The 26300-nt window shown below is 42.4% G+C and overlaps 1 protein-coding gene across 1 annotated transcript in view; it reads right to left on the reverse strand.

Annotated features, from left to right (window-relative positions):
• CCHCR1 (coiled-coil alpha-helical rod protein 1) overlaps positions 1-26300 on the reverse strand; it is a 70304-nt gene that overhangs the window by 23413 nt on the left and 20591 nt on the right. Inside the window, exons 4-12 of the mRNA XM_040323475.1 lie at positions 18998-19265; positions 14314-14489; positions 10195-10330; positions 8272-8385; positions 7048-7179; positions 5114-5224; positions 4654-4760; positions 3481-3593; positions 1848-1926 (exon numbers count right to left, since the gene is read on the reverse strand). Coding sequence (XP_040179409.1) covers positions 1848-1926; positions 3481-3593; positions 4654-4760; positions 5114-5224; positions 7048-7179; positions 8272-8385; positions 10195-10330; positions 14314-14489; positions 18998-19265 — 1236 coding nt within the window. The remainder of the gene's footprint in view (positions 1-1847; positions 1927-3480; positions 3594-4653; positions 4761-5113; positions 5225-7047; positions 7180-8271; positions 8386-10194; positions 10331-14313; positions 14490-18997; positions 19266-26300) is intronic.

Raw genomic sequence — 26300 nt, forward strand, 5'->3', positions numbered from 1 at the left:
TTCTATTTTGGACCAAAAATATGAAGGATTGCCACCACGAAGAGGTGAACTCTTTTGAGCAGACCCTACACCAACACCCCTACCTTTTCAATAACCCGCCCCCCAAAATGTATGCTCCCCTAGCAGACCCAAGACAAAAAAACTAAATATATTCAGTGAAGACACATCCCAATCCAGCACAGAGATGGCCCAATCCAGCATCTGTATTCACTCTGCCCCCTCCTCACACCTGTACAATAGCCTTAACTTGTAAGGTGGTCTGCCTAGTCTCAGCTCTTGTCACAGACAGAGCCAAGTACAGTCCACAATACATGTACAAAGTAGCCCGAGGTGGCAGCAAAGAGCCTGATGTGAGCTTACAGAGGAGGTCCAGCCCCCCTCCAAGCTACAAATACTGCGGGTGCTGACGCCGCCATTCGTGCTAAGGGAAACCAGCAGTGAAGCCTTTTGGATTTATAGCCGGTTCACTACTGCGTATGCGAAAAGTGCGCTGCCCTTTCCAACTGGCCAGGTGTGGGGAGGAACTTCCTGCGGCAAAGTCTGCGATGACGTCGCCAGCCCCCCCCCAGGGCCAGGGGCAAAAGTGGCACCGGAGGGGGAAGCAAACAAGTGGAGCTTCGCTTTAATCACACAGCAGCAGCTGTCGACTTGCACGCATACAGAAAGCCAGCACAGCCACAAAGCACCCGTGCACCCACCCATGCATGCATTCGCCCAGCCCTGTCAGGCGGCTGGGCCCCCTACAAGTAAGCAGGCTGTCCTCCCTGATAGCGGCCTTAATTCAGGGCAAAGTGACAGTTTCTGTGTAAAGGTTACCCTGCAACCCCTAACCCACTGACACTTACCTTGCAGATGTTCCCCGCTGCTTCATCCTCTGTCGCTGCCAGCATTAAAAGCCACAGTGTTGGTTGATGCCAGACACTAATGTAGAGATTACTTAAAAGGTGTTGTAAAGGTACAATTTTTTTTTATTAAATAGCTTCCTTTACCTTAGTGCAGTCCTCCTTCACTTACCTCATCCTTCCATTTTGCTTTTAAATGTCCTTATTTCTTCTGACAAATCCTCACTTCCTGTTCTTCTGTCTGTAACTCCACACAGTAATGCAAGGCTTTCTCCCTGGTGTGGAGTGTCGGGCTCGCCCCCTCCCTTGGATTACAGGAGAGTCAGGACGCCCACTAACACACAGCTCTTTTCTCTATCTGCAAAGTAGAGCGTGTCCTGACTCTCCTGTAGTCCAAGGGAGGGGGTGAGCATGACACTCCACACCAGGGAGAAAGCCTTGCATTACTGTGTGGCGTTGCAGACAGAAGAACAGGAAGTGAAGATTTCTCAGAAGAAATAAGGACATTTAAAAGCAAAATCGAAGGAGGAGGTAAGTGAAGGAGGACTGCACTAAGGTAAAGGAAGCCATTTAGGGGGGGGGGGGGGGAAATTGTACCTTTACAACCCCTTTAATTCCCACAATCATATGACAGTGCTGGGGCCCAATGATTGGTTGTTCCCTAGAGATGTAAGGCCAATGTGTGCAAGAAACCTCCACAAAACACTGATAGGAGGGAGTACTGCCCTTCTCTCAATGTTATACAAGATAAATATGTTCTATATATTAAAAAGGAGTTTTTGTGCGTTTTCTCCAGGTGCTCCCATTTTCTCTACCCTTTCGCATTATATAAAGCTGACCCCTTGTGTGCAAGTATCTGTAGGACTGTGACATTGGGCTGCAAGATCTACAAGTAAAGGAGCCGATTTCAACACTTACAATGTATTCTGTAAAATGTGCAATGCTGGTGCTATAGAAATACAGGAAATAAAATAAAAAGCTATAATACAGTTACATTTTACTTACATGTCATCCTCTATGGCTGAACTTTTAGGTCGTTCCTCCTGTGCCAATTTTACAAGGGCCATTCTTTGTGCTACCATACCTTACAGAAGCAATGTATAATGAAGTCAAGCTTAGACCAAACAAAGACAACAAGGTCAATTACATTGATACAATTTACTTTTTAGAGTTAAATGTTTTTTTAAAGTGTAATTCCATCAATTTTTGTTTGGAGTGGGGAAGGTTTAAAACCTCTGTGGGGCTTTTAATCCTCTTGTGTTCTCAATGAGGATCCTTCCCCTCCTGTACCTTTCACCAGTCACTGGGACAGGAAGTAAGCATAAAATTGTCTAAATGGGGAAATAAAAGACAAAAGGTGCCTTTAAAGTGGATTGTGTGGAGTGATTTCCTCTCACTTTGCATCTCAGTGACCACAACACCGGGGTAGCAAGTGACAGAAAATCCTCTCTAAAACCATAAAAGAGAACCAAAAAGAAAAAAACTGTTTCACTGGACTTCCACTTCATGTAAAAAAAAGGATTTTTGTACTCACCGTAAAATCCATTTCTCTGAGTTCATAGACGGACACAGCCTTCATTGACCTTAGGGTTATGCTTCTTCCTACCAGGAGATTCCTGGTAGGAAGAAGCATAACCCTAAGGTCAATGAAGGCTGTGTCCGTCTATGAACGAAGAGAAATCAAGGCTGTAGTTTTTTTGTAGGTTTACAAAGTACAATTTGGCATTGGATGTGACAGAAGTGGACTGACACTGTTGTAGGAAACAAAGGATGATATCAGAGGAAGCGAGACAAAAACCAGCATCTGATGCTGGTTTTTGTCTCGCTTCCTCTGACGTCATCCCCAGGCTCCATCACCATTGTGTTCCCTAAACACACTTATCTTGTGGACTTCTTGTGGACTTCCCTGGAAGCTTTATCATCAGACTGGGACTGCCCTGCCACTGGAACATCTTCTGGGCACACTTACCTACTACATGCCTGCTTCATTCACCATCTTGTAAGCGTTTTTAACCCCTTTAGGGTATTTTAAAAGTTTTATATTTCTGCACTTAGAGGCGCCTTGTTTGTTTTTCTGTTCCCATTAGAGATTGCTTGTCTCCCTGAGTGCTGCCTAAATTGTGTGAAGATCTGCTACCCTCTCCAACACAGACTTTATCTGTCAGGATTCAAATTCTTGGAGCGCCCTGGATATACACACACAAAGCCAATCAGTCTCCGGTCGCTTAAGAAGACCCAGATTCAGCGGTGCAGCAGACGCTCTCACCTTAGTCTGCTCACCTCAGGGATAGAGAGAGCAAGACGCTCTCAAACGAGTCGGCTCTCCCCAGGGTTGGTGCAGCCAGGCAGGGTCCTCCCAGCTCTCGGCTGCTGTTGACACAGCAAAACAAAACAACTAGGACTCAGGACTACCATCTACCATTACCATCTGCCTCCTTTGGCGTGCCCTCCACCCCCGCCGCCGCCCCCCTTCCGCAGGCACCCCCGTCCAGCAACCCACCAAGGTAAGGCCTGTTCTCTTCCCCTGATCTCTTCCCTCTTTAAAAAAAAAAAAAAAAAAATGTTGAATATGTTGGCACCATGTAAATGAGAAATAAAATCCAAAATGTTTATTTTCCAGTACTGCACGGTTTCTTACCTTGTACAGTATCAACTCTCTTGGTAGCAAAAGAGACCCTCTGGCCCAGGGTAACCAGCCGCTGCAGAGCACCCCTGAAGGTCTTTTCCTGAAATTCCATTACCTGTACAAAACTACCAACATCCACAATTAATAAAATTTAATATGTGAGCGTATTTATAGCTTGACTACTATAATATAATTTTTTTTTTTTATTTCTGTCCACTCATATGCCTGTCCCAGGGTTCTCTTCCGCATCTACAAAAAAATAAACCCCCATAAGCTTAAAATGGTCTGTAAATATGGAAAAGCAGGCACAAACTAGGGTCTATTTTTAAAGGAAGCTGATTAAAAAGACATTGTCACCTTGCCCAGCCAGGGCAAGATGATGGTCTCTGGAAAGGGGCACCCCAGAACCTCACTATAAAGAGCTAGTTAAAGCGGGGTTCCGGGCATATATTTTTTTTGCAAGTAAAAATTATTTACATAAATTACATTGCAGTAAACGTAATAACAGCTCCCCAATCTATCTGTAAATCATAGTAATCACTTGCCTTATTTGATGCATGACATGTTCTGGCCATTTCCATTATATGTGTGGGCATCTAAAGCCCAGTTCATGTTTCTTCCTTGTTTACGGGGGAGAGGTGCATGCTGGGTAACCAGCATTCACCGTAGAACGGCGCTCGTATCAAAGTTGTTTGTTTTTTCGGCAGAGATACTCATTTCCCAGGAGGCCACTCGGCTTAGGTATGGGAGAAGACACACCGCGGTTCAGTAAGAAGGCAGATTAGCTAATCTGCCTACTAACAACGATTTACAGGCATGTAAAAAATTTTTTTAAACATATTGCTTAAGTGGAGATTACAGGGAAGATATTAAGATAAAGTTGAATTTTAGGGTGGACCTCCGCTTTAATGCTGCATCTGTGGCAAGTGCTCAAGAGCCATGGCTATTTTGATTAGTGGATGTTTACATTCCTTTACCTCCCCGATTCCCTCCATCCTTGTGGTGAGCGAGCCAGGAGTGGTGAAACGCGTAAAAGGGTGGAGATATTTTGTATGCAGTTGTTAATTGTTCAAAAAATAGAGTAAGAAGAGTGAATACTAGAATGCAGCTTTTATCTCTACATTTTGTTTTTAATATACTGGACAATGACAACAGATGTAAATGTGGACAGAGAAACATTCATACTCATCAATCAATTCTTTCAGCTTAAGCGCTGTCTGTTCTGCTTCCTCAGCTCGACTGGTAAGACGGGTAGATGTAATATGTGTGGCACACAGCTCATCCTGCAGAGACTAAAGAAGAAATTGAATTTTGTTTAATTCATGCACAGACACAGAACACTGCATGACATCCTCCATTAAAAAAAAAAAAAGCCACTTTGTAGGTGAGAACGCCATGTGTGAAAAGTGGTGTTGCCATAGCAACCAAATTTCATTGATATTTCTAGCAAAAGCGTGAAAAATCACTGCATATGTTCAGTTGGTGTAGACAACATACTTTCTTATATCAGCTTTTATATAATAAATGCCAGTCTCCACCCCGTGGTTGGCAGATCTCTCAATAGGGTCTCTTTGGTTGTTACGTTAACTTTACAATTATATTATCAGTTCAGTGTTAATTTCTCATGTTTCAAATTCCTCCTCACCTTACTGCGAAGCTTCTCCATTTCTAACTCGGCTGTCCGGTCTTGCAGTGCATGCGAATGAAGGACCAACTGCCGATTACTCTCTTGCAAAGAATTTTCAAGAGAATATATCTAATATGGGATAAAAAATAAAAATACATGCTGAAAAAGATAAACATACAAGGAAAACCTTATCCCATATAATCCTATTTAAAGTTTATGGTTATTCTCTCTTTGAGAATATTCTTACTTCTCTTACAACCCAAATGTTAAAGGAGTTCTCTGACCTAAAAGTTTTAACCCCCGCTGTGCCCGGGCTGTAAAAAAATAGAAAATAAACTGTCACTTACCTGCCTACGATCCCCCGTTGTTCCGATATCGCCGTCCCGTTCTCCGGTCCCGGTCTCTTCCGCTTCCTGTGTGTCGGTGACTCATAGTGCGCTCAGCCTATCAGTGGCCGCGACGGGACATTGCTGCGGCCGCTGATAGGCTGAGCGCACTATGAGTCACCGACACACAGGAAGCGGAAGGGGCCCGGGACCGGAGAACGGGACGGCGATATCGGAACAACGGGGGATCGTAGGCAGGTAAGTGACAGTTTATTTTCTATTTTTTTACAGCCCGAGCACAGCGGGGGTTAAAACTTTTAGGTCAGAGAACTCCTTTAAAGAATATATGGAAGAAACATATGATGTAAAGCAGTAAGGTGGTAATGCTATCCAGGGAACACTGTATACACTGCAGTGAGCAGTTCAGCAATCTCTCATAAGCGTTTATAGGAGGTGTGCTGCTTCGGTCATTGGATGCAACCATCTCTCTTGCATTAAGACAGTAAAGAACCAAAAATGATGAGCAGAGTTAAAGAGCTATGACTAAGCATCTATCCATGATGTGAAACATGTTAGCTTTTTTGTCCCCTATGTCCACTTTCTACCATTGATTGCAGTGTTGCATGAATTCTTGAATGTTATACAGCTTTGGATTTTATCCTTTGTTCATTTTGTTTCAATAAATCGCCTATCAGAGTGCGGCAGTCCAGGAACATTTATTTTTTCCACGGATCAGCGCAGAGTCTGCACCTGTCAGTACTACAGGGTGGGAGCACAGCATAGGTCGCAGGGTTTGGAGCGGTACTCTTTTCCATTGCAGAGTTAAAAAACAGTTAAGAAAAAAATAAATAAAAATAATTATAATATTAATAATAATAATAATAATAATAATAATAATAATAATAATAATAATAATATGCTCAGCATCCAATGTTACCAAAACCTGGTTATGGTCAAGAAGGCAACTTTAAACAGGGAGGTCACCTGATGTTCAACAGCTAAACCCAAATGAAGTATAAAACAGGGGCCTGGTGGGCTGTGTGCCCAGTAGGAATTACAAGAATTTTAGCATTTGCCCAAGTATACGCTTAAAGTATATCTGTGGCATGATCAAAAATCTGGAAGGGTCAATCCACCCAAAAGAGACATTTTAGTTATAAGAAGAGCCTGGTGAGCTGGTCTGAATGCAACATCTCCCTACCATAGTGCCGACTCTATTCCCATCTCGTCATAGTTGCAACAGCAGGTATACAGTCCTTCAAATGCAGCTGCTGAGATTTTACTATTAAAGTTCCTGAAACATAAGGGATCGTCATAACCCTCCATATCCTCGGTTACACTCACCATCACCTTACAGATTTTCTGTAAGGGTGAACCTACACCTTAAGCTGCAAAGGCAGCGGATAGGGGAGTACATATGGTGCTGGTGATGTGATGTGTTCCTTCACAGCAAAGACTATCCCCTGTCACATTTGTCAGGCAATACTGCCCGCCCGATGTGACCCATGTATCGGGACCATGTCGCAACCGTGTGCAATCCTTGGACAGTTTAAGATGTTTAAACAGCCCACCACTTTACCTTCATTTATCTATCCTTTCTCACCACACCTTACACATGGAACTTACCCTCTGCTGCATCTTCTGTTCATCGCTCTCCTTGTTAATTTCTTCTGATTTTAGTTGCACCATCAAACTAAACACCTTCTCTCGCCATCGCTTCAGTAGCATCTGTGTCTTCTGTCCATCAATATGGTTTCCCTAACAGAGGAACAATGACAGAATCAACTGACCAGACTGACAAATAACACACAAGCAGTCCAAAATGATGGAATAGGATAATGGTATGCATTACATGCTGCTCTAAAGTAAAAAACAAAACAAAATACGTGTGCAGTTCAGAACGCCCTTATCTCCATACCTGCTCTTGGCCAAGAAGAGTATACCGCTCTATAAAACAATTAATCCCCGTTGCTTCCATCGCAACAAACCAAGAGGGTGCTGGCTGTGCTCAATTAGCATGGGATGAAAGAAAAATCCTGGATCGCCGCACTCCTCAAAAAACGATGTCTTTATTCAAAATGCATTTTTGTTGTTTTTTTATGTTTTGAATAAAGACCTCGTTTTTTGAGGAGTGCAGCGATCCAGGATTTTTCTTTCATCTCATGCTCTTGGCCAAGGTTGTATTATCTGAAACTTGCAGTGTGTACTTGAGGCCGTGTACACACGATCGGAAATTCCGACAAGAAAACGGTGGATTTTTTTCCGATGGAATGTTGGCTCAAATTGTGTTGCATACGCACGGTCACGCAAAATTCTGTCCGTCAAGAACGCGGAGACGTACAACACTACAACGAGCCGAGAAAAATTAAGTTCAATGATTCCGAGCATGCGTATTTTTTTGCACGTCAGATATGCACACAGACGATCGTAATTTCCGACAAGAACTTTTCTTGTTGGAAAAATTGACAGAAAAAGTCTGATAGAGCCTACACACAGTCGGAATTTCCGACCGAAAGCTCACATCAAACATTTCTTGTCGGAATTTCCGATCGTGTGTACGCGGCATACAAACACCAATTCATTGGTTGTGTTCCTCATATCTAGCTGCTTCCCATATCTTTTAAAAGCAATGTATTCAGTAAGGAATTAGATGCAGCAATCTGAGGCTTATCCATCCCTGACTGTAAAACATTGAAGCCAAAAAAGTGTCAGCATGACAGCGGTTATTTTAAGAAGAAGTTGTCGACAATAGCAGCCTCCATTAACTTATTACAATCACATAAAAGCCTTGATAGACTATTCCATTTACTGGTTTATACTGTCAAATTAATACATCATAAAATGACTTACTGCCTTTTTGCAAAGATCGTTTTCTTGTAGCGTCAATATGTGTGTGAGAGATGACAGGCGGGTCTGAATGAGAGACATAGAGGTCTGCAAAGCTTCTCGCTCCTTCTCCAGAGTCTGGAAATACCCAAACACACAGATGAAAACATTCCAATGTATAAACTTTTCAGTATCCAGTGATTTCTATACTTCCACTCTTCGTGTGGAGTGAACCTCACCCGGTTTGTGTCACAGGGTAGTATTGTTTAAAAAAAGGTCAGTGTTCAGGCATCACTGAACTCCTTAAACATAGGACCAAGAGGTTAGTGGCAGTCGATGTTGGATCAGATTGTTTATCTGGAAGTGTATGGTGTCTTGTAAGCCTAGTACTGAAAAATAGTATTAGACCAGCATTTCTCAACCGGGGTTGAGAGGTCCCCAGCGGTTCTGCCACAATCTGCCATTCATCACAAGTAGATGAACAGTGGATAGCATCCCCACATAGCTGACCACTTAGAGCACAGACATCACTGGCCCACGCCGATCACAGCCAACCCTCCTCTCCATCCCAGGTAAGGGCCCTTTCACACTGGTGCGTTTTTGCGGTAAAAATAGCGCTATTAAAACGCCCATAAAAACGCTCCCCATGCCCCCCTCCATTGAAATGAATTAAAAACCGATGTAAAAACGTGGTAAAAACGGAGCGTTAAAATCGCGGTAAAACACCGCGATTTTACCACGTTTTTAATTCATTTCAATGGAGAGGGGCATGGGGAGCGTTTTAATAGCGCTATTTTTACCGTGAAAACGCGGCAAAAACGCACCAGTGTGAAAGGGCCCTAACTGCATGTGAATGTGTGAGATCACTCAGGAGAGACGAGAGAGCAGAGCAGCCGGGAATCGTGCATTCCAGAGCTATCCTGCATGAGGAAAATTTCTAAATACGCCAGTATTATGCCCACCAGTTTCCACCTGGTCCCCCTATACCAGTGATGGCGAACCTTGGCACCCCAGAGGTTTTGGAACTACATTTCCTATGATGCTCATGCACTCTTCAGAGTTGATGAGCATCATGGGAAATGTAGTTCCAAAACATCTGGGGTGCCAAGGTTAGCCATCACTGCCTTATACCATTTCCTCCTGGCCCCCCCTGTACTATGCTGTGCCCTCCTGCCCCCCCATACTGTGCCCTCCTGCCCCCCCCCATAGTGTGCTGTGTCCTCCCCCATACTGTGCCCTCCTGGCCCCCCATACTGTGCCCTCCTGGCTCTCTTATACGGTTCTCTCCTGCGCCCCCCCCCCCCCCCCAAATTGTGATGTGCTCTCTTGTCCCCCCCTATACTGTTCCCACCCCTCCTCCCACCAGGCTCACCTGCCCATCCATTATAATGCATGTGCTCCCACTGTGGGAGGCTCTCAAAATTTTCAGTTAGGACTACAGAAAATACCGGAGTGCCTTGACGGGACTTACGCACATATTCGCATGTATTTGCAAATGTGTGCAGACTAAATCCCAGTTTTTAAATACATACTGTTAGACAAGATAATTTGGTTGTTTGCAGGCTTTTTCTTTTGGAGATCCAACTTTACCAGTGTCAGGAGGAAAAAATAAATTGCAAACCTGTTCTATTTTCCCCAGTAAACCTGTGGTGGCCTACCGCTTTCAACGCCACATCCCTTCCTTCTTCTCTTAGATACACTTTTTGATTTAAAAAGGCCAACTTTAAATTTATGAACCGCTCTGCAGAGAGCGCACCTTGACAGTGGTCAGACTATGCATGCGCAAAATAAATACATTAGTGTTAGGCAAGTGGGTAATAAATTACACCAAGGCAGATAATATGGTAAGATTCAGCATGCAAATTAAAAGGGTTAACGATTACACGTTAGTGGAAATCTACTGCTCCCAACTAGGAGTAAGCATCACATATCAGCAGAATGCCAAACCTGAATCGTACTCCTGAGTTCTGCAATCTCTCTCTTCTGTTTCTCTGCCTGGCGATTATCTGGTACGAGCTCTCCTATGTACGTCCTCAACTGCTGCACTAAAGAATTCTGAGATTCCAATTCAATGCAAGATTGGCTACAGGTGATAAACGACATCAAGATTAGATCATAGGTATGACTACAACATTCTTTTACAACTCAGCTAAGTACCACCTGCAGCAACACCAACTACAGTGGGTATAGAAAATAATCACCCTCTCCCCCACCCCTTCTTTAAAATAAAATTTTATTGCTTTGCCACCTGAAATTAAAGGAGTTCTCTGACCTAAAACTTTTAACCCCCGCTGTGCCCGGGCTGTAAAAAAATAGAAAATAAACTGTCACTTACCTGCCTACTATCCCCCGTTGTTCCGATATCGCCGTCCCGTTCTCCGGTCCCGGTCTCTTCCGCTTCCTGTGGGTCGGTGACTCATAGTGCGCTCAGCCTATCAGCGGCCGCGACGGGACATTGCTGCGGCCGCTGATAGGCTGAGCGCACTATGAGTCACCGACACACAGGAAGCGGAAGGGGCCCGGGACCGGAGAACGGGACGGCGATATCGGAACAACGGGGGATCGTAGGCAGGTAAGTGACAGTTTATTTTCTATTTTTTTACAGCCCGGGCACAGCGGGGGTTAAAAGTTTTAGGTCAGAGAACTCCTTTAAGACAGACACACTTTGTTTTATCCAGCTGTATTTACTTATAACATCCAAGTGAAAGATATAACAACAACAACATGTTAGAAAAAAAAAATCAAACACAAATTCACTGAGTTGGAAAAAGGCTCACCCCCTTGTGTCAGTATATTGTTGAAACACCCTTTGCTTTTAATTTAAATAGTCTGTTGGGATATGTCTCTACTAACTTTTCACAACTAGACTTAGCAATATTTGCCCACGCTTCTTTTGCAGAACTGGTCAAGTTCAGTTAAGTTTGATGGTGACCATTTCTGGACTGCAGTCTTCAAGTCATTCCACAGATTTTCAATGGGGTTTAAGTCTGAGCTCTGACTAGGCCATGCAAGGACATTAACCCTTTTGTCCTTCCAACCACAGTGTGGTCGCTTTTCATGTTGGAAGGTAAACCTTCTTCCCATTCTCAACTTTTTGGTATTTTTCCCCCATCCATTTTTGCTTCTATCCTGACAAGTGCTTCAGTCCCAGAAACACTCCCATAACAGGATATTACCACCTCCATGCTTTACTGTAGGAATGGTGTTATTTAATTGGTGAGATGTATTGGATTTCTGCCAGACATTAGGTTTGGTGTTGGGGCCAAATAATTAAATTTTTGTCTCATCAGACCACAACACCTTTTTCCATGCAGCCTCAGAATCTTCAAGGCGTGTTTTGGCAAAGCTCAGTCATGACTGCATGTGGCCTTTCTTGAGAAGTGGCTTTTTTCTTGCAACCCTCCCATACAAGCCGCATTTGTGGAGAATTTGTGACACTATTGTCACATGCACACAATGACCACTCTGTCATAAATTACTACAACTGCTTCAGAATTGCTGTAGACCTCTTGGTAGCCTCTGTGACCAGTTTGCTCTTGGCTCTCTTATCTAGTTTGGAGTGACATGCTGATCCAGGGAGGGTCTGTGTTGTACCAAATACCTTCCACTTCTTAATAATAGACATCATTGTGCTTCTAGACATTGATGACGCCTTTAAAAAAAAAAAAAAAAAAAAAAAAAAAGTGTATCCATCGCCTGACTAGTGCCTGTCCACAACTTCATCCCAGAGACCTTTTGACAGTGCCTTGCCATCTAAAGTTGAGTGTTTGGTTAAGTTGCACTACCAGGTACTGAAATGCTCCAGGAAAGCTCTTTTCATGCTGAGCTAATCAAAATAGCCACATCTGATTACAGTGGAAATGCCTTTGTGAACCATTGAGAAGGTGATTAGCTACACCTTATTGAGTTTAAAAGTAATTTTTTGTAGGGGTGATCCCTTTTCCAACTCAGTGATTCGTTTTTTTGTTTTTGCTTTTTATCCTGACATGTTGGCATTATATATTTCACTTGGATGTTATAAGTTGCATTGAGTAAATACAACTGGAAAAAAAAAAACAGTGTATCTTAAATTTCAGGCTGCAAAGCAACAAAATATGATAATTTTTAAAGGGGGGTGGGGGGGGGGGGGGGTCTCTTCTATACCTATACACCAGAGCAATTTCAGAAAATCAACAAGCTTTAATAAAAATAAACTGTTCATGGAGTCCCAATGGGTCTAAAATGTGTATGCATGGTGAGAAACTTTAAAAAGAACGGGTGTGCCCCCATTTTCCTCCAAGCAGGTCACAAATAGTTTTTGCCAGTTTTGATGATGCAATGGGTAGGGGGAATGTACAGACACAGCAAGCCCCCTATTGACAACCAATGATCCTGAAGCAGGTTAAGCATAGACAATACATCTCTAACTACATGGCTTAGATGATTTGTACTAACAAAAGTATAGAGGCTGCCAATCCTGGCCTATTATGAATAGTTGCCTGGCCTACTATGGCTCTGAATCTTTGAGCTACTGATCTGGAGCAAGCATGCAGCAAAGTTGGGTCATACGGAAGTCAGAACGCCTTTGTTCTTGTTGTCAGTTAGTTACTTAACATGGAACTTTAGTCAGAAAATTATGTCCAGATAGCACACTTCAGGCTGGCCTTTTTACAGGGATAGCCATGTAAAAAACATTACATATAATCTAGTAATGCACTGTCCCACCCTGCTCTGCACATGCTCGGTACTGTGCCCAAAATCAGAGCCGCTAGAGGTCGATCAACAGACAGCTTTAAGATTTACTGTTGCTGAAGGGGGGAAAGAGTAAACAGGAATGATACAGACTGTGCAGAGGGAACACAGATTGGGTAGAGAGAAAAAGGAAAGCAGGAGAGGTGACAGGATAAACTCTGCTGCCAGGAAAAAAAAGGCAGTTGAACACACAAAAATATTGTCTCATCTTCCTGATATGTTCTCCTTTCTCCTTGAGCAGGGGCTTCACCTATCCTCTGTGGCTGAACCAAAACATAATATCCAGCTGGAAATGCACACGTTAATTGCAGAAAGTGACATAGTGAGAGATTTACAAAAAACTGGTGCACACAGAATCTGGTGCAGCTGTGCATACAAGCCCATCAGCTCCTAATGCCCTTTTCACACAGACTTTTCCTCCATTCACTGTTATGGAGCAACGGTGACATGTCTGGCAACACTCACTGCTATCCGATCCGTGAAATCCAGACATATGGTGACCCTATTTTCCATCTGTCTAGCAGATCATATGAAAAACGGACAGGCAGTCCGTTTTCATACAATTTCCCCATAGAGCAGAGCGGGACTCTGATGGGTGCGTCTCAGCACAGTGGAGCGGAGATTGACCTTCCATCTGCCTGCTCAACGGATCGATCCCCCGTTGAGCAAGGGGACAAGCCTGTGTGAAAATACCCCACTTTAGCTTGTGCAATAAGGCTTTGACAATAAAACCTGGAAGCGGATTACTTACTATGTACTGCTGCACCAGTTTTTGTAAATGTCCCCCATAGTTTGAGACCAAGTTGAGGAGGAGAGTTTCCAGTAAGGAAGTGACTGCTCTGGGCTTCAACAAAATGGCAGCCTCCACAAAATTAAACAGGAACAACAAGGTAAGCCATTTACAGCACATACTAATTTTGGTAGCATAATCATTAATGTGGAATGTATGTTTTTTTGATAAACATTTATTGTCATCAAACCGTTGTGGGTAAATTTCTGCTTTAAAAGTTCTTAAGCCAAAGGATTGGCAAGACAGCAGGCAGAATTTTCACAAGACCCCAGCAGTGGCAGTTTACAAGTTTGTCTCACTTTTTTTTTTTTCAAATAACTGCAATCTATTTTGAAAAATGTTTCCCCATTTAACAAGGAGGATCACTTTAAATCAAGGGTCTGAAACTGGTGGCCCTCCAGCTGTTGTAAAACTACAAGTCCCATCATGCCTCTGCCTGTGGGAGTCATGATGGTAACTGTCATTCTTGCAATGCCTCATTGGACTTGTAGTTTTGCAACAGCTGGAGGGCCGCCAGTTTGAGACGCCTGCTTTAAATGTTTCACCTCAACAGTGCTTCCAAATTCTCGCTCTTTTCATTCGTTGATTGAAGCGTTTGTCTTAGACATGTGACTTCTTGTACTTTCTGCTTCTGTGCTTCCTGTAGCTCCACCTCAAGTTCGCTGACTTGGCCTCTTAAGGTATCCATCTCCATTTTGTGCTGGTCTGACAACAGCTGAAGCTGAAAAACAATGAAATGGGACAGAAAGAGTCCCTGTAAATTCCAGGCCCTTTTTACACCTAGCAAAGTTTCAGGGGTATCTACAGTAAAAAAAAGCTAAAAATGTTACAGCAGACATACAAAAGGCTAAAAATGTAGACGATATTGGAAATTAATATTTAAACACTTGGCCCACCAGGCCGAATGTCTCACATACATGTAAAAATCTGCATTTTGTACTAGATAGATAATTAGTGAAAGATTTGTGTCACCGGTGCAAAAATATATACGTGTATTATTTTAAAATGTGAATCCTTAAATTTATGTGTCGGATCTGCTGCAGTCATGGGTTCCCCACCGTTGGTGTGGGATAAGCAATGTTTCAATATATTTGATAACTGGGCTAACCCCAAAATAATTCTTACCACCCAACCTGTGACAGTGAATATTAAATTTACATCCATCAATATAGCAATCATTAGTAATTGTTATTAACCATGGAACATACTGTGAAATATATAATAAAAAGAAGAAAATAAAGTCTCAGTGCTCCTCTTAATAAAAAAAATAAATACAATTATGGGTATTCAAAACCCACGTGCACAGATCTAAATCCGTATTGGAAAAAATAAATAAAAGCCAATCCGTGATGCACCACCACCTTCTAAAATGGACACTCACCAGAGAATATTATAAGAGCCTTGATTGATGCCTGGATCAACCACTCCCCTCATTAGGATGTATCTGGGGATTCCCAACTGGTATATTAATATTCATTTCCTGTATTTCCACGTAGATCGCCGTAGAGACTGCAGAGATCTTTCGCCAGGAGTGGGAGCAATACCTGCCCCCTGAAAGGTGCCAAATTGTGACACTGGAGGGGGGCATCCGGACAGTGGAAGTTTCAGTTTTTGGGTGGACCTCCGCTTTTTTACTTGTCCGTTTACTTTTTTTTTTTACATTTTATGGTTTATTTTATTTCATTTCATTTCATTTCATTTCAATTTACACTTTGCCAATTATTATTAATTTTTTTATTAACTTTATTGCAATCACAAGGGATGAACAACATCCCCTATGATAGCTGGTGCAGTGAAAGGTACTCCTACTGAGAGATCTGGAGTCTAAGGGCCAGATTCACGTAGATGAGCGTCGGCGTAACGTATCGTAGTGCCTGATTCACCAAGCACTTGCGATGAAAACCTACGCTGGCGGCCTCCGGCGCAAGGCGGGCCAATTTAAATGGGCGTGTGCCATTTAAATTAGGCGCGCTCCCGCACCGGACCTACCGCGCATGCTCCGTTTCCGAACTCCCGCCGTGCTTTGCGCGAAGTGACGTAATTTTTTCGAACGGGGACGCGCAATTCCGTATTCCCGGACGGCTTACGCAAACGACGTTATTTTTTAAATTTTGACGCGGGAACGACGGCCATACTTTATACAGCAATACGATTGCTGTGTAAAGTTAAGGCACCAAAAAAAAGGACTAACTTTGCGACGGGAAACTAGACTAGCGGCGACGTAGCGAACGCGAAAAACCGTCGTGGATCGCCGTAACTCCTAATTTGCATACCCGACACTGGTTTACGACACAAACTCCCCCCAGCGGCGGCCGCGGTATTGCATCTTAAGATCCGACAGTGTAAAACAATTACACCTGTCGGATCTTATGGCCATCTATGCGTAACTGATTCTATGAATCAGTCGCATAGATAGGCCGTCGTATCTGCTCTGTGAATCTGGCCCTTAGACTCCAAGTCTCTCCTCTGCCCTGGCTAAAGCAAGTTTGTTGTTTTTTTCCGTCAGTGTAACTGTCTGCCTCTACAAGGCATGAGCAGACAGATACAGACAGTATGCAGGTGTCCTGCATTGCACTCATGATTTTCTGATCACGGATGCAATGCTTTGCAGATTCCTAGTAAAAAATAAATACACTTTTTTTGCTTTCAAAAAGATGTGCATTTAGATTTTTTTTTTACAAAACTGAACTTATCCTACAATTGCTTGTTCACACCTGACCATTGTATCGATTGAAGCTTGTTGCTGGAAGCTCAAAGCATCTGAGCTTCTTTGAGGCTGGGTTCACACTGATACGACACACGACATATGACTATCATCCTACTTTGCTCTGCGACATCAGTCCTACATTGGTCCGACATCCATCCGACTTTTCAAAGTCGGACCGACTTGTGTCAGACCAATTAAGACGGCTCTCATAGGGAAACATTGATTTTCATACGTCATGCAACATTAGCTCCTAATGTCGGAGCGTTTGTTGTACTAGTGTGAACCCGGTTGTGCGTTTTCAGCACATGACATGACGACATCAGTCCAAGATCATTCAGAATGGCAACTGTGTGGATTTTGCTTTCCCATAGACTTGTATGGAAATGTAAATCCTGCTTGAAGTGAACTAGTGCCCCTTGGCACAGGTCCTAGTACTCTTACATAGGAAAAGTGAAATTCCTGCCCAACACTAACTATATTGAACCAACCTGTGTAAAAAAAAGATCTTTACGGTTACCAATTTTTAGTCTGCTCCAGTCACATGATCCTACTGTTCTGGCTCCTGTGGCGCCGAGCAGCAGCTGCAGAGAAGAGGAAGCGCCGACAGCAGCTTGGACAAGGGAGCCTACGAGTGACATCACAACTCCCAGAGTTTACAGTTATTGTTGAGCGCTCCTTCCTCTCCCCTACAGCTGCCGCTCATTGACACAGGGGTTAGACATGTCAGCAGCAGATTAAAGGGGTTGTAAAAGGTAAAAAAAAAAAAAAAAAAAAAAAATCCCCCAAATAGCTTCCTTTACCTTAGTGCAGTCCTCCTTCACTTACCTCATCCTTCCATTTTGCTTTTAAATGTCCTTATTTCGTCTGAGAAATCCTCACTTCCTGTTCTTCTGTCTGTAACTCCACACAGTAATGCAAGGCTTTCTCCCTGGTGTGGAGTGTCATGCTTGCCCCCTACCTTGAGGGGCGAGCAGGAGAGTCAGGACACCCACTAACACACAGCTCCTTTCTCTATTTGCAACGTAGAGAGCGTCCTGACTCTCCTGTAGTCCAAGGGAGGGGGTGAGCACAACACTCCACACCAGGGAGAAAGCCTTGCATTACTGTGTGGAGTTACAGATAGAAGAACAGGAAGTGAGGATTTCTCACAAGAAATGAGGACATTTAAAAGCAAAATCGAAAGATGAGGTAAGCGAAGGAGGACTGCACCAAGGTAAAGGAAGCTATTTAGGGGAAACATTTTTTTTTATCTTTACAACCCCTTTAAAAAATGTGCAATTATAAACATTTTTTTTTTAAACAGATTAGGCAGCATTGGTAGCAGCAGAGGAAAAGGGGACTTTTTTTTTTTTCCGATCTGATAATTGGCTTTTGAGATACACATATAGTGCAAGAAGCAACAACAAATAAATGTGCAAACGGTCAGAAAAATTATCTGAAAAGGCACGTCTTTACCGAGAGACATACAGCAATTTAACCATTACAAAAGAGAGATCACATCTTGGTGCACAAGAACATTAGTAGTAAATTTCCATGTATAAGCAATCAATATCCGTTAATGATTCCCAGACGATACATTCCTCTCACCAAGTTAAAGTTGAACCATCATAAAAAGTTAGGTATGGTGTAATGTACTTATAAACAGGGCTTTTCTTCAGGGGCTCAGACTCTTGGGGGTGAGGGGCTGCTCACCACAATCACTTCTAAACACAGAAGTCCGGTAATGTAATGCATAGCAATCCTGGTATTTAATGCCCCTTTAAGACCCTCCTACTGTTTGTGAAGTTTGACTGACCACGCCCACTATTTGATGCGATTTGGAGGGGTGCGTAAGTGGAGGGGTTTTGGGAGGTCGTGGTTGAGTTCCAGCCCCTATTTTTTTGAGAAACAAATGCCTGCTTATAAATCACATAGGAACAAAGGGTAATACACCAAAAATTTACCCGAGAACATGTCAGTTTAAATAGTGACGAAAAGGAAAGAAGAGGAAGGAACACGAAGGAAAAAAGAGGGAGTGTCAAGGGCAGTTATGGTAACACCTCCCAGACCTCAGATGAATACTGTGGAAGAAACTATTTTTAATAAAGTTAATGCAAGGGAGGAATTCCACTTTGTTTGAATATAAATCCTTACATATGGAAGCCATCAAGCTTTTATGTTGCAATTACATGTACACGAGTCATCCCTATTCTATTTACAGTAAACAGAGTATTTCTTTGTATTGGTTTCCTTCTTTCTTTTAGAGCAATTTCCAGTAGTGCGGGTCACTGGAATGAATACGGTCAATATAGCTTAGCTCTAAAAAAAAATGTAAGGATGGCAGATCCTGCCAGCGGTTTTCTGGTTCCCCAGTGCCCTGCCTACCGGGCCATGCCAAGTCTGCTGTAACTTTCTATAAACCATTAGTAAAACTGTCCCCCACTATACATGCGCAACATGATCTGCATATTGTAGAATGCCATAACAGCAACAATTATCTGAAAATTATACAGCACAGTTACACAGCCCCTGCCAACACCTGCCTCTTCCTGCCGCCTCCTTTTAGCAGCTTCTTCCGATTGCCTCCTCCTCTCCTCTTCTTGCTGCCTCCTCTCCTCTGCCTGCTCAGCCTGTGTGCGCTCCTCCTTTATGATCTGCAGTTCCTGAGACAGCAGCCGTAAAGCCTTCTCCTTTTCTTGGGCATCAGCTACCGCCAGTTCCAGCTTGCGGATCTCTCTCATCTGATGGGCAATTATTTCAAGAGCTCGGGTTTCAGATGGTGGGGCATCAAGAGACTGATAATCCAGGGCCCTGTCATAAAAACAATAACACATCAATAGGCACACCATGTGTACCGTATTTGCCGGCGTACAAGACGACCCCCCTAATTTTCCAGGAAAATGTTTGGTTTTGGGATATACTCGCCATATAAAACTACCCCCTTCCTACTAGTCTTTCTGGAAGCCGAGGGGTAGCCAGAACCGCTGACAGAAACAGGCTTTTTCAAATCTCACTGTGCCATTACATTACATGCCTCACTGTGCCATTACATTACATTACATGCCTCACTGTGCCTGAACTTGCCCCCCACTGTGCGAACAGTGCAATCACTCACGTTTTGCTGATTTGACTTCCAGGCCGTGACAGTCTCCGGCTGCTGCGAGCGTCCATGATTTGAAAGTCGCTCCTTCTCCTCAGACTGTCCTGTGATAGGCGGAACACAAATTTTCCCAGCAGCGCCTCTGTTCTGTGTTCCGCCTATCACGGACGTCTTCTCATCTAGTCCGAGGATGTGAAGGCATCTGTGATAGGAGGAACACAGAACAGAGGCTCTGCTGGGAAGATTTGTGTTCCGCCTATCACAGGACACTCTGAGGAGAAGGAGCGACTTTTAAATAATTGACGCTCGCAGCAGACGGAGACTGTCACCGGCGTATAAGACGACCCCCGACTTTGGATGCATTTTTTTGCATCCAAAAAGTCATCTTATACGCCGGAAAATACGGTACGTTTTTGTGATTTTTTTCAATGAATGTAGCTCTAAGGCCCCGTACACACGACCGAACATGTCCGCTGAAACTGGTCCGCTGACCAGTTTCAGCGGACATGTTCAGGCATCTGTACGGCCGACCGGACAATTTTCCGGCGGATCGGACAGGTTTCCAGCGGACAAATGTTTCTTAGCATGCTAAGAAATATGTCCGCTGGAAGCCTGTCCGTCGGACATGTTCGGTCGTCTGTACAGACTCACCAGACATGTCCGATCGGCCGCCATCCCTCGCATGCGTCGAGGTGATTTGACGCATGCGTGGAAGCATTGAACTTCCAGGGCCGCGCACGTCGCCACGTCATCGTCGCGGCGCAGGCCACGTCACCGCGTATCATGTACGCGCGGATTTCTGTCTGATGGTGTGTACAACCATCAGACAGAAATCTCCGGACGAACATGTCCGCTGAAAACGGTCCGGCAGACCGTTTTCAGCGGACAGTCCGTCCGTGTGTACGAGGCCTAACACATCCGTGGAACACGAACAGATCATTGTCCAAACAAATTGCATCAAATAAGGCCCCTTTCACACGGACGGATAGAATGGTGCTTTTAGCTGTGGATTTTCTAGTTTTCTACCGCAGCTAAAAGCACACAATGCTTTCCTATGGCCCCATTCACGCACAGTGTTTAGCTATGATTTCGTTACATGCGGTTTGGTGCGAATAAAAAAAAAAAATTGAATTGAATGCGTCCAGGTGCGATTTAGCGCAGCTATATACACACATACAAAAGAAAGGATTTTTGTGTGTTTACTAGCTATGATTAAACACTAAATACAGTGTGAAACGTGTCAGCTCTGCCGGTATGCTGTGACATGTAGAGCTGTTTTTCTATCTTGGATTTTCACAATAAAGGCAACTTTTTTTCGGAGTACGGCTGTCCAGAAGAATCCTTTCTTTTGTTTTGCACCCCCTGTGGTCCTGGGGGAAGCATTTATTCTGAAGATTTACACACCTGAGCGGTTTTTCTTTCTTAGCTATATGCACATAACCGCAGTCTTTTGTGTCAACTGCAGATAGCAGCGTTAGAAAAAAAAAAAAAGAAGAACAGGAATAAACTAGAAAATGCATTCCCTGAGGAAAATGCGAGTGGGAATGCTGAATTGCTGAGCCCGCACCAAAGCCATTCACCATAACCACTACACTATCTTTAGGACACACAGCTCCTTTCTCTATCTGCAAAGTAGAGAGTATGCTGACTTCCTGGTCGCCCCTCCCCCCTCAAGAGGTTTCCCCTCCCCCCAGGTCAGTGAGGAGGAATATTGCACTGAGGTAGAAAGCTATTTATGGAAAGAAATTCCATTACAAACGCCTTTTAATTCACAGACCAATACATTAATTACGCCTCCAAACAAAACGTAATAAATCCACAACCATACATGCGATCGATACAGCGACTTCACCGTTTGAAAGACACGGCCCTTGTGAACGCATCGATATGAAATTTATGTTGATAAACTTAAAATTGTGGCCATGCCAGCGATTTAGAAAAGAGCGTCTTTGTGTGTTTTGCAGGAAAATTTTTAAAATTTTTAACATGACGGTCAATGAGAGTGGTTTTGTCGCTCTTGTCCTTTAGAAGCTCCTGGAACTAAAACTAAAATACGTATCACAAAACTGATCACATTGCCTGAAACCAGACAAGCATACCTACGTTTTGATATATAAATTGTGTATGACAAGTAGATCTTGTGGGCGTGAGAGCAATTTGTTCGCCCTTTTTTTAAAGATAATTTTTGTTTTCAAAGATCTCCACTGTAAAGGTCACATGACACACTCTAAACCTGCTCCATAGGGTTACATTATAACCGATTCCATTTTCTGAAAAAATCGCTAAACGTAAATTGCGTTTTCACAAAAACCGTAAAAGATATCAATCTGAAAAGTCATGTTTGGATAGCTGAATATTTTGTGACCGCTTTAAAGTTTGTTTGGTGTCTGTAAGTGAAAGTATGAAGGAGCTGAAACTTTTGGCAGAACGTGTGTTTTGAAGCGGTAAAAAGCATGTTCTCATTGACTTCAATGTTAAAAAAAAGTGTCTAAAAGCTTAATATTTTAAAAAGTATAAATAGTACAAAAAAACTTGAAGAAGTGCCATCGTTAGCTGAACGAGACGAACATTTTAATAGTTGAATGGTCTCAATAGCTCAAAGTATGCAGAAGTTACGCAGAGCCAAAAAACGTACGGAATAATAAAATTAAAATTAAGAAGAAGAATAATAAAAAACGAATATCAATACTGGGAATGCTTATTAAAGCATTCCCACTAACTAGACAATGCATTTCCTGAGGAAAATGCGAGTGGGAATGCTGAATAGCTGAATTGCTGAGCCCGCACAAAAGCCATTCACCATAACCACTACACTATCATTAGGACATACAAACAGTGTTCCTTCAGTACTTATAAAGCCTAATATCACACAGCTCCTTTCTCTATCTGCAATATAGAGAGTGTCCTGACTTGACTGGTCGCCCCTCCCCCCTCAAGAGGCTTTCTCCACATGAGGTGGGGGAGGAGGACTGCACTGAGGTAAAGAAAGCTATTTAGGGAATCAAAATACCATTAGAAACGCTTTCATCCACACACAAAATCAGTTATTGAAGCCTTCAAACAAAACGTAATAAATCCACAACCGTACATGCGATCGATACAGCGACTTCACCGTTTGAAAGACACGGCCCTTGTGAACGCATCGATATAAAATTTATGTTGATAAACTTAAAAATGTGGCCATGTCAGCAATTTAGAAAAGAGCGTCTTTGTGTGTTTTGCAGAAACATTTTTTAGACTTTTTAACATGTCTCTTGTCCTTTAGAAGCTCCTGGAACTAAAACTAAAATACGTATCACAAAACTGATCACATTGCCTGAAACCAGACAAGCATACCTACGTTTTGATATATAAATTGTGTATGACAAGCAGATCTTGTGGGCGTGAGAGCAATTTGTTCCCCCTTTTTTTAAAGATAATATTTTTTGTGGATGATCTGCACTCTAAAGGTCACATGACACACTCTAAACCTGCTCCATAGGATTACATTATAACCGATAAAATATCACTAAACGTAAACTGCGTTTTCACAAAAACCGTAAAAGATATAAATCTAAAAAGTCATGTTTGGATAGCTGAATATTTTGTGACCGCTTTAAAGTTTGTTTGGTGTCTGTAAGTGAAAGTATGAAGGAGCTGAAACTTTTGGCAGAACGTGTGTTTTGAAGCGGTAAAAAGCATGTTCCCATTGACTTCAATGTTAAAAAAAAGTGTCTAAAAGCTTAATATTTTAAAAAGTATAAATAGTACAAAAAAACTTGAAGAAGTCCCATCGTTAGCTGAACGAGACGAACATTTTAATAGTTGAATGGTCTCAATAGCTCAAAGTATGCAGAAGTTACGCAGAGCCAAAAAACGTACGGAATAAAGGATAAGAATAAAAAGAACTAGAAAATGCATTCCCTGAGGAAAATGCGAGTGGGAATGCTGAATTGCTGAGCCCGCACCAAAGCCATTCACCATAACCACTACACTATCTTTAGGACACACAGCTCCTTTCTCTATCTGCAAAGTAGAGAGTATCCTGACTTCCTGGTCGCCCCTCCCCCCTCAAGAGGTTTCCCCTCCCCCCCAGGTCAGTGAGGAGGAATATTGCCCTGAGGTAAGGAAAGCTATTTATGGAAAGAAATTCCATTACAAACGCCTTTTAATTCACAGACCAATACATTAATTACGCCTCCAAACAAAACGTAATAAATCCACAACCGTACATGCGATCGATACAGCGACTTCACCGTTTGAAAGACACGGCCCTTGTGAACGCATCGATATGAAATTTATGTTGATAAACTTAAAATTGTGGCCATGCCAGCGATTTAGAAAAGAGCGTCTTTGTGTGTTTTGCAGGAAAATGTTTTAAATTTTTAACATGGACGGTCAATGAGAGTGGTTTTGTCACTCTTGTCCTTTAGAAGCTCCTGGAACTAAAACTAAAATACGTATCACAAAACTGATCACATTGCCTGAAACCAGACAAGCATACCTACGTTTTGATATATAAATTGTGTATGACAAGTAGATCTTGTGGGCGTGAGAGCAATTTGTTCGCCCTTTTTTTAAAGATAATTTTTGTTTTCAAAGATCTCCACTCTAAAGGTCACATGACACACTCTAAACCTGCTCCATAGGATTACATTATAACCGATAAAAAAATCACTAAACGTAAATTGCGTTTTCACAAAAACCGTATAAGATATCAATCTAAAAAGTCATGTTTGGATAGCTGAATATTTTGTGACCGCTTTAAAGTTTGTTTGGTGTCTGTAAGTGAAAGTATGAAGGAGCTGAAACTTTTGGCAGAACGTGTGTTTTGAAGCAGGAAAAAGGATGTTCTCATTGACTTCAATGTTAAAAAAAAGTGTCTAAAAGCTTAATATTTTAAAAAGTATAAATAGTACAAAAAAACTTGAAGAAGTCCCATCGTTAGCTGAATGAGACGAACATTTTAAAAGTTAAATGGTCTCAATAGCTGAAAGTATGCAGAAGTTACGCAGAGCCAAAAAACGTACGGAATAAAATTAAGAAGAAGAATAATAAAAAACGAATATCAATACTGGGAATGCTTATTAAAGCATTCCCACTAATAATAAAAAACGACTAGAAAATGCATTCCCTGAGGAAAATGCGAGTGGGAATGCTGAATTGCTGAGCCCGCACCAAAGCCATTCACCATAACCTCTACACTATCTTTAGGACACACAGCTCCTTTCTCTATCTGCAAAGTAGAGAGTATGCTGACTTCCTGGTCGCCCCTCCCCCCTCAAGAGGTTTCCCCTCCCCCCAGGTCAGTGAGGAGGAATATTGCCCTGAGGTAGAAAGCTATTTATGGAAAGAAATTCCATTACAAACGCCTTTTAATTCACAGACCAATACATTAATTACGCCTCCAAACAAAACGTAATAAATCCACAACCGTACATGCGATCGATACAGCGACTTCACCGTTTGAAAGACGCGGCCCTTGTGAACGCATCGATATGAAATTTATGTTGATAAACTTAAAATTGTGGCCATGCCAGCGATTTAGAAAAGAGCGTCTTTGTGTGTTTTGCAGGAAAATTTTTAAAATTTTTAACATGGACGGTCAATGAGAGTGGTTTTGTCACTCTTGTCCTTTAGAAGCTCCTGGAACTAAAACTAAAATACGTATCACAAAACTGATCACATTGCCTGAAACCAGACAAGCATACCTACGTTTTGATATATAAATTGTGTATGACAAGTAGATCTTGTGGGCGTGAGAGCAATTTGTTCGCCCTTTTTTTAAAGATAATTTTGGTTTTCAAAGATCTCCACTCTAAAGGTCACATGACACACTCTAAACCTGCTCCATAGGATTACATTATAACCGATAAAAAAATCACTAAACGTAAATTGCGTTTTCACAAAAACCGTATAAGATATCAATCTAAAAAGTCATGTTTGGATAGCTGAATATTTTGTGACCGCTTTAAAGTTTGTTTGGTGTCTGTAAGTGAAAGTATGAAGGAGCTGAAACTTTTGGCAGAACGTGTGTTTTGAAGCAGGAAAAAGGATGTTCTCATTGACTTCAATGTTAAAAAAAAGTGTCTAAAAGCTTAATATTTTAAAAAGTATAAATAGTACAAAAAAACTTGAAGAAGTCCCATCGTTAGCTGAATGAGACGAACATTTTAAAAGTTAAATGGTCTCAATAGCTGAAAGTATGCAGAAGTTACGCAGAGCCAAAAAACGTACGGAATAAAATTAAGAAGAAGAACTAGAAAATGCATTCCCTGAGGAAAATGCGAGTGGGAATGCTGAATTGCTGAGCCCGCACCAAAGCCATTCACCATAACCACTACACTATCTTTAGGACACACAGCTCCTTTCTCTATCTGCAAAGTAGAGAGTATCCTGACTTCCTGGTCGCCCCTCCCCCCTCAAGAGGTTTCCCCTCCCCCCAGGTCAGTGAGGAGGAATATTGCACTGAGGTAGAAAGCTATTTATGGAAAGAAATTCCATTACAAACGCCTTTTAATTCACAGACCAATACATTAATTATGCCTCCAAACAAAACGTAATAAATCCACAACCGTACATGCGATCGATACAGCGACTTCACCGTTTGAAAGACACGGCCCTTGTGAACGCATCGATATGAAATTTATGTTGATAAACTTAAAATTGTGGCCATGCCAGCGATTTAGAAAAGAGCGTCTTTGTGTGTTTTGCAGGAAAATTTTAAATTTTTTTAACATGGACAGTCAATGAGAGTGGTTTTGTCA

This window comes from Rana temporaria, chromosome 9, assembly GCF_905171775.1.
Source record: "Rana temporaria chromosome 9, aRanTem1.1, whole genome shotgun sequence".
NCBI lineage: Eukaryota > Metazoa > Chordata > Amphibia > Anura > Ranidae > Rana > Rana temporaria.